This window comes from Nyctereutes procyonoides, unplaced genomic scaffold (genome assembly GCF_905146905.1).
Source record: "Nyctereutes procyonoides isolate TBG_1078 unplaced genomic scaffold, NYPRO_anot_genome, whole genome shotgun sequence".
Classification (NCBI taxonomy): Eukaryota; Metazoa; Chordata; class Mammalia; order Carnivora; family Canidae; genus Nyctereutes; species Nyctereutes procyonoides.
Genome location: NW_026575155.1, coordinates 12,839,112 through 12,848,431, shown reverse-complemented (window position 1 = coordinate 12,848,431; position 9,320 = coordinate 12,839,112). Strand labels below are relative to the sequence as shown.

Here is a 9,320-nt window from a genome sequence, read left to right as displayed (position 1 = left end):
CCCGTTTAGTCTAAACATTTCCTGGGGTGGCTCTGGATCTGTTCTCTTGTCCTTTCACACCTCTTTCGTCTTTGGTAGGTTAAAATTTAAAGATAAATAAATAATCTATTTAAAATAAATAAATAAATAACCATGTTCCTTCTAGTCCTGGTGCATATATGTCTTCTCTGATATCTCTTAATATGGTGTAAGCAAAATGTGGGAAATGGGGAGGAAAATCTTTTGTTCCAAATTACAAAAACCACTGTCTCAGACTGCTGGGCATGTCATAAACAAGTCCATGGAGAGGCACGTAAAGATGTTTGTGGGGCTGCCCTACAGAGTGGTCTGCAGTCCAAACCCACTCATTTACAGAGCCAATAAATCTCACACAAACCCAGTTCACATCCACCCAACAAAATGTTTTAATCCATCAGCCATCACCTGGTATACCAAGGTAGATCCCAGATTGCCCCCACATGACACCTCTTGTGATCCTTGCCGGGGCCTGCACCTGTCATCTAACTGCCAAAAGAGCCTGCATACTTAATGCCATCAAAATGTGTAGTTAAGCCCCCTTCATACCACCCACAACATGACATAAGATCCAGGAGATATGGCCGTGGTGGCACAGTCACCCAGACCATCACACAGGGCCATAGGAAGATCCCATTCCTGATGATGGAGACCCGGATGATGACAAGCACTCCCTGTAGATGCCCCACAACCACTTACCTCCCCCAGCTCCCACCTCTCCCTCCCCAAGGCCTGTGTCTAGCTAACGAACAGTCTTCTTAGGACTGGCAGATGGGAAGGGGACACAAGTTCAATGTCTTGATACCAATAAGACTAGAGGCAAGTAGGCTGTGGGACATGTTGCACCTCCCCTTGAAAGTATTCAAAAATTCTCCAATAACCCTTATAACACTCAGCTATCACCACAAAGGTCCAGGTGAGCTGTAGGACTGCTGAAAGCCAAAATCGTCACCTTGGTCGGATCCTTGATGGGACCAGCCAGGGAAATAACAACAATGCTATCACACAAAATGTCACAGCTACTGTGTCCACAGTGATGGCTGAAACTGGACAGGAGTTTAAACTTATCTAAAATCACCAGATTCGGGGCACCTGGGTGGCTCAGTCGGTAGGTGCCTGCCTTCGGCTCAGGTCATGATCCCGGGTCCTGGGATTGAGCCTTGCATGGGGCTCCCTGCTCAGGGGGTGGACTCTGCTTCTCCCTCTCCCTCTGTGCTCTCTCTCAAATAAATAAATAAAATATTTTTAAAAAATAAACAAAATAAAATAAAATCATTAGACTCTGGTTTCCATGGTTTTAGATCACCAATTAGCCTTACACTATTTACTGGCTGAGCAAGGACAAGTAGGTACCATTGGAAATCCATCTTGTTTCTATGTTCATGTTTCTGGAGAGGTGGAACAATGGGCTAACATCATCCTCCAACAGGCCTCCTGGCTATATAATTTCAAGAACCCCACACCCAAACCATCTGGGACTTCATTAAGGAGTACCTGCCAGTGTCACCTGGTTCTTGCCTTGCGTTGTGCCCCAAGTGGCTGTTTTACTGCTGTTTCTATTTGGGCCATGCTTCTTTAATTTACTTGTCGGATTCGTGTCCTCTGGACTACAACAGCCCCACATTCAGCTGATGTTCACACGGGGATTCAACCCATATCCACTGGGAACCGAGTTCCCACATCAGAATTAGATCTGATAGCAAGACATTGCCATGACCTCCAATGATAGGCAGTGTCTACACCCTTGATGAGCAGATGGCCCAAGTACCATCTATCTATCGTCGCTGGCCCAAGTACCCCTTGATGATGTAGCTATAGGAGAGGAGACCTCCATCCATGTTCCCCCTGAGAAATCAGGAGGATGAAATCTCTCAGGGGGGACAAGAGATGATGCCCCAGATGAACATCACATGCACCACTGGGAGCACTTCCTGAACTGCTTTTCTTACAGAGCAGAACCAGGGTCTGACCCCACACGAGCCAGACTTAAGACAACAGCCGTGGCCATTTCCTGTTGAGGTGGGAACACACAGAGGCTCCACAAACCTGAAAAACCTCAGTTCCAAAAACACGAGCTACTGGGTGGCCTGCCGATATCAGCCAATCAGGACGAGGCACTTTTATGTCCCTTAGGAGCATAAGGGCCAGGAGCGGGAACAGTGGTGGAAATGTTCCCAAAGACCCCCTCTGCCCAGGGGAGCAAGGCTAATGGCTCTCTGTGGGTGCTGGGTCTCTTTCAGCTCAAGCTGTCACCCCAATAAAGCCCTGCTGGTGCCATTGACTTTTGGGTCCCACCTCATTTCTATCGTCGTTGGCCCAAGTACCGACTGGGGTCACAGAGCCATGCCTATGCTCATGGTCCCCTATGACTGAACTACAGGCTGAAGAGAATGCCAGATCCTGAGTCCACCACACCGAGCCCACCAAGCCCAGTGCACACAGGACACACACACCAGACAGGATGGACACTCAGTGGACCCAGCCCCACTGCCAGTCCCACGAGCTCCCTCATCCTCAACACCCACCCACCATTGTCTTCCAAATCAGGGGCAGCCTTTCCACAGGACCAAGGGTCCCACAAAATCTAGATTTCAGAAAGTGAGCACAGTCCCTGATTCTGCCCCCTGGGAAGGAGGGTTTTCTGAACATGGCTCAGCATGCTCAGAGCAGCCAGGATAAGGTAACACATCTGCAGAGAAGCAGCAGATGATGAGGGATGTTGTTTAAGCTAATGTTGCCATGGCCATTTTGTGGCAAATACGTCCTCCTGGGCTCAGGTAGGAGCTTAGTCCAACACTGGCGGGTTACCCAGCCATGCGAGGCCTTCACTCTGAGCGCTGGTAAAGTCAAGTCAGGTAAAGTAAAAGGTAAGAACCAACCATTCCCACAACCAGGAGCAGGGCAACTTTGCATGAAATCCCACAGCGGCCGAATGGGTAAAGGCTCCTGCCAAGCAGGACCTCGCTTCCACAGCCTACAGAACAGGCTTCTACAAGCCTCCAGGCAGAAGGAAATAGAAAGTGAGTCTCCACTCCACAAACTCACTTGTTCCTTGGCCGCCTGAGAAATTCAAAGATGAGTTTGGGTCAGGCATGGGCAGCATGCACAGGAAGACAGCCCCCCTTGGCCAGAGCTCATTTCAGTGCTCGGTGTCCGAGGGGTTCCTTGAAGGCATCTTCTCTTAAACCCACCTGAGTTCCCAGAAAAGCTCCCAGAATCTTTCACAGGCCGAGCCTTGTGCCCAGCTGCCCTCCAGTGTGACCCTGGACCCCTGAATTGCAGAGCAGGGGTATTTGAGTAAACAGATGGTTCAGAAGAGATGGCATGCCCTCAGGGAGGTCAGCAGTGTGGCCAAGAAGTCTGCTCAATAGGTCAGGCTTTGTAGCCATTTCTAAGCTGAATCTATAAAAACAAGAGTTTCTGTCTAGAGATGGCCATTTCTTAGGGGCTATGGCCAGGGCTGGCCAGGGCTGTGCTTGCTCTGCCATGAGCTGAGTGCCGAGCTCCTCATAGGGACTCAGTATCCCTGCTAGATCCATGCAGTGAGTGAAGGAGCTGGGGGCATGTTGCTTCACCCCAGTGACACCACTAAAAGTACAAGGACTGGGAGCTCAGGTGGAAGGGACTCTTGGAAAGGGATTGAAGGATGCCACCGTCAGGCTTCCCTCTGAACCCTCCTGGACTCTACTCCCCGCCAAGGGAGGTGCGATGGAGGGGCAGGCCGAGTCAGGGGCTGCGCCTGGGTTCTGACAGCGCTGGATTTTCATCCCTGCCTCATCATTTGTTGGCTGGGGGGCCTGGGGACAAGGCCCTGCCTTTCTGTAAGCTGCTGAGGCCTGGTGTGTAAGATGGGGATGGCGTCACCCACCACTGCCTGTGGACACTGATCCTGGAAATGGGAAAATGAAGGCGTGCATCAAACGCTTAGCACAGTAGTGTAGGTACTCAAGAGATGGCATCTGTTATTGCTTGGGCACCACGTGGTTTCATTCAGGCCTACATGGTTGGTCAGACGTGCAGCGCTACAGGGTATCACCCTCACTGACTCCCCCTCCTCCCGCCTCGCTCTCTCCCTGCACCCCCCACGATCCTCAGCTGAAGATCTTCCAAAACTATCACTGTGGGTTGTCTCCAGAGTGTCCACATGTGGCACTGGGCTCTCCTCAGACAGCTGGACACTCCTCTCCCAGAGAATTCTCCAGAGCCTGCCAGTAGCTCAGCATGTTGCGAGGCTTGACGAAATGGCAGGCCACAATCTTCTTAAAACGACACGTGGAGAAGGGTAACCCGTTTGGGAAAAACGTCTGCTCGGAGTGAAGTTCCTCCAGCCTGATTTTCAGCTTGGCCAGGCAGAGTCCCACAAAGACGTCTTCGAGCTTGATGAACGGGACGCTGTCAGAGACATTGTACACCTGACTTGCAACATCACTGGAAAACACGTAGCCGGTGCCCGAGCAAAAGGGCGGGTACTTATCCCATGGGTATTCGTATTTACTGACAAACCACTTGTTGGCCTTGTCCCTAATGGGAAACTCGTTCAGTTTTAAGAAGCCGGTGAAAAACCGAGTGGTTCTGTTTTTCTTGAGAAGCAGCTCGGTCAGGTAGTAGACGTTGACAAACATGTCCGAGTCCGTTTTCATCACAAACGTCGCCTGAGGACAGAAGCGGTGGATCCACTCTATGCCCATCATGGTCTTCAGGGTCAAATTGAAGTAAGCGTCCACAAAGTCCTTCTGGATAATGTCGCGATGCCGCTGGCTTTCCTGCGCCACCACTTTCGACAGGTCCTTACTGGCTGTGGCTCCCAGAAGGAAGAAGGTTTTTATTGGCCTCCCATGCACATTCTTTTCTTTTCCCCATGTGTTTCGGATGACCGTGCGAACGAACACCTGTTCGTGGGATGAGGTCACCAGCAGGACAAGGAAGGGGGGATCCTGCCTGCAGTTGATATCTGGAAGCTGGAGGAAGCTGCCTCTTTCTTTCTTGAAAACAAATGGCTGGCCTTTAAAGGGAATCAGAGCGTACATGCTAAAATACAAACAGAGGGCTCCCAGGACCACCAGCGAGATGTACATCAATCGCATCTTCAGGTAAGCCATCTGAAAGGAACAAAGTGGAGTGGTCAGACCTCAAAAGAGGGAGAGCATGTTTAGCTTTGCCCTGGGAGGCCTAGACGGGGGGACACACCTGCGTCTCATGGCCCACATTCTAGAGACTCTGCAGTCTCACTGCATACAGGGGTGGAGGGCTGTGATTCAACAGTGAGCATGATGCCCGACAGCGTCATTCACTCCACAGTATGAGATCAGAGCACAGGGCTCCAGGCCAGCCTGCCCTTCACCCTTGGGAGTCTCAGATTACTCCTCTGAAATATGGGGCCAGATCTCCCACTAGGTCCCTCCAGCTCTGCCCAAACCTGACTCCATAAGCTAGAGATATTGCAAGACTGGAAGCCCTGTGTTCATCTGCATTCTTCTCTGATCAAACCAAGCACCATTTTATCACACCCAGGAAGAAGCAAGACCAATGTTCTGATCTGTACACTCATCCCCCTTATTTGTGGGAATCACTTACAAGATCCCCAGCAGATGCCTGAAGTCAAGCATATACCTTATATATACTGTTTTCTCCCATACATACATTCCTATGAGAACTTTTAGTTTTTAAGTTGGGCCCAGTAAGAGATTCACGACAATAACTAATAATAAAATAGAACAATTAAATTATAACAATAAACTGTAATAAAAGTCACACGAATGTGGTCTCTCTCTCTCTCTCTCTCTCTCTCTCTCTCTCTCTCTCTCAAAATTCCTTATTGTACTATACTCACCCTTGTTGTGAGGACGTCAGATGATAAAATGCCCATGTGATGAGATGAAGTGAGGTGGGTGACGCAGGCGTGAGACGTCGCGTTAGGCTACTCCTGACCTGACAATAGGTCAGAATGGGGACCATCTGCTTCTGGACTGCGGTTAACCACAGGTGACTGAAACCTTAGAACACAAAGCTTCAGATAAGGTGGGAATTCCATACCGTGGAACACTGTCCCTGCTAGCGGTGCTTATTTTATTTGAGGGGTTGCTTCTTTAAATCTCCTGGTTCTTCCATTATGCGCCCACACATCTCTGTCATTCTCAGCAAATCCAGGACCATGTTAATGTTATAAAATTAAGAAAGCAAATAACTCACTTTCTCCTGGCTCTAGTTTGGAAGCTAAACCACAAGGTAGATTCCAAGAGGAAACTTGCCAAAGAGCTGTCAGCAAACGCCGCTGGACACTGTCCAGTTCTGGATTCACTTCATTTACCCAAAATGATGATTCCCTTTCTCAAGAGTCACTATAAGGAAAAAAACAAAAAGAACAGAGCCATTCAAATCAGCCATGCCTCACCAGCAGCACCTCACCGTTGGCTTTGCCAGCATGTTGCAGACCTATGTCACCACCTACCCAGGTGACCTTGAGGAGCATTTGGGTCCCACTCTAGTCCCACTTTTCTCTTCTGCAAAATGGGTGCAATCAAGACAATTCCACCACATGGTGCACCTGTTAACAACAATAACAGCTTGCAAATATTCGAGAAGTCTGTCAGGCCTGATGTGCTAGGACAGCACCCAGAGCTCTGGAAGGGGAACCGGCGGAATCATAGGTCAGCCTCAATCAAATGTCTTGTGCCAATAATTGACCTTCCTACATAACAGTCTGTGGCTAACGCTTACAGAATTTAACACAGGGAAGAGATGCACCAGTTCTCAACTTAGCATCCCGGTCTTCAAAATGTCATCCTGGGAGGATCTCAGAGGGGCCATCAGGAGAAAAAAAACAACTAAGTGGAAGAAAGAAAGCTGATGGCAAAATAGGAACTTGAAATTTCATTCAGTTAGAATTCTGTTCCAAATACATTCACCACAAAAGTTGTGGAACAGTGATGGAAACTTCCAGGACCAGCTAACTCTCTGGAGGCCAACTTAGTCTGGCTCTGTTCTTCATGGCCCCAAGAAGGTCTTGTCCAGCTGGAGCCCACCTATTTCAGAGAAGTCGCTGTGGGAGGCAAATGGATGGCAAGAATGCGTCTGAGCCACGGCTTGCAGGTTGCTGAGAATTCTATTTCCTTCTTTCTTATTTGTGGGAATAGTTATTTGCAGGGCTAGGATGTGTGGTTTATTCTGGCTGAGGAAGGGGTAAGGAGAATCAAATTGCATTTACCACCACAACAGATTTTTTAATGAAACATAAAAATCAAGTCAAGAGAAATATAATGATATTTCTCTATTTTGCTTCCTTTCTCAGATAAGTTTGCTCTTCTTCAGTAGATCACCTCACCAGTAAACCTTAAAATCTCATTCCCGTAGGGCACCTTTTCTCAGGATCCTTCACATGGATCTCAATCCCCAGGGATGGATGCTCAGCTCACTGACTGTATTGGTCTCTCACTAGACACCAAACAGCACCTATGAGACAGAGCAAGTGGCATGGCCCAACTGGCCAAAGCTCCCTGGGGTCATTTATTTTCATGTGCAGTTGGAACACACTTCCTACCTGAGTGATGTGACCAAGAAGTTATACCTCATATCCCCATTTACACCCCTGATTGAGGCTCTATGTTGTGCTACAAGGCCCCCCTGAAGGGGCTTTGGGAAGGGCACCTAGCATCAATAAGGAACGGAGTGTAGAACAGTACATTTCTAGAAAAGGAAATATTGGGGATCCGTGGGTGGCTCAGCAGTTTAGTGCCTGCCTTTGGCCCAGGGTGTGACCCTGGAGTCCCAGGATCAAGCCCCACATCAGGCTCCCCGCATGGGGTCTGCTTCTCCCTCTGCCTGTGTCTCTGCCTCTCTCTCTCTCTCTCTCTCTCTCTCCTTCTCTCTCTCTTTCTCTGTCTCTCATGAATATATAAATAAAATCTTTAAAAAAAAAAAAGAAAGAAAAAAAAGGAAGTGTTTATCCCCCAGGTTCTGTCCCTCAAAGTTTGGCTAAGAGGCAGGAACCCTTAGCATAAAGCAGCTCTATGGACATAGCCATGAATAGGCAACTATCTCTGCTATGGAAGCCCCACCTTCACAACACACCTGGCCAGCCTGTAGCCTACCCACTCAATAAGGAATGGAACAACAGTTTATTTAGCAGATTCTGGATACCAGGCTTTGCTCTTCCAATCTACAGGCAATAGACACAGACACAGAGCCTCAGAACTGGAGTAGATAAGTACTGTGCATGAATTATAGATCAAGGCAAGCCAGAAGGTGGCAGGCCCCTTCTTATCTCTCCTCTGCTTCCCCGCCCTACCCAGGATCCTGTGCAGGTGTTACTTCAGTTCTAGGCTGGGGTCACTGTGTGCCCCTTCTGGGCCAGAGTGCCCAGAGGGCCAGAAGCATGCCATCCTAATACTCGAGGCTGTGCACAGATTAGACACTGGGCACTTCAGAATTACAGTGGAATAGCACAAAGCTAGGGGCTGTCTGTGGGGAGCCTGGAAGTCAGTGTCTTAACTCCATCAAACAGAGGGTCCCTTCCCAGGCCAGGTGGGTAGGACTCCTGACCTAAGGCTACAGGGCCTAAAGTCAAAGGGATTAGAAGTCCACATCCCCAAGGGCTAGAAAGCCAAAGTCAGTCTGCAAAGTTAAGTTTAATGAGGCTGGGGGGAAAGGGGTGGGGCGGTGGCAGGGACAGGAGAGAACATCCTGGATCTGAAAAAAGGATGATGAATGTAACCTCATAAAATACCATCAGGAGACTTCAAAAGCAAGCCACAGAAAGGGAGAACATATGTGCCATACATATATCTGAAAAAGGACTATCAGTCAGAATACATTGAGAACTTCTATAGATCAACAAGGAAAGCACAAAAACAAAACAAAAAAAAAAAACCCACAATCTTAAAAACTGAGTTGTAATTCTCCAAAGAAGACATACAAATGGCCAATAGACACATAAAAAATGCTCAACATCACTTGGCATCAGGGACATACAAATCAAAACCACAATGAGATACCACTTCAGAAAGTCAGAACAGCTAAAATTAACATGTTAGGAAATGACAGATGTTGGCAAGGATGCAAAGAAAGAGGAAGCCTCTTACACTGTTGGTGGGAATGCAAGCTGGTGCAGCCACTCTGGAAAACAGCATAGAAGTTCCTCAAACCTAAAAATAGAGCTACCTTATGACCCAGCAATTGCACTACTAGGTATTTACCCAAAATATATAAACTTAGTGATCCAAAGGGAGACCTGCAACCCAATCTTTATAGCACCAATTTCCACAGTAACCAAAGTATGGAAAGAGTCCAGATGCCCATCAACAGATGAA

At 48.3% G+C, this 9,320-nt stretch overlaps 1 protein-coding gene across 1 annotated transcript; it reads right to left on the bottom strand.

The window, feature by feature from the left end:
• Nucleotides 1–4,178: 4,178 nt before the first annotated feature.
• On the bottom strand, nt 4,179–5,918 carry B3GALT5 (beta-1,3-galactosyltransferase 5). Its single transcript, XM_055313737.1, has 2 exons — nt 5,846–5,918; nt 4,179–5,114 (listed from the first exon to the last, which is right to left on the bottom strand). Exons 1-2 carry the CDS (start codon nt 5,879–5,881, stop codon nt 4,179–4,181), a joined length of 972 nt encoding a protein of 323 aa, XP_055169712.1. The 5' UTR covers nt 5,882–5,918.
• Nucleotides 5,919–9,320: the final 3,402 nt, after the last annotated feature.

Excerpts from the sequence above, each read along its gene's own strand:
- B3GALT5 (XM_055313737.1), bottom strand. The coding sequence starts at position 5,881 with ATGGGCATTTTATCATCTGACGTCCTCACAACAAGG. Across the intron at positions 5,115-5,845 it reads CTGACGTCCTCACAACAAGG|ATGGCTTACCTGAAGATGCG; the intron begins GTGAGTATAGTA and ends TGTTCCTTTCAG.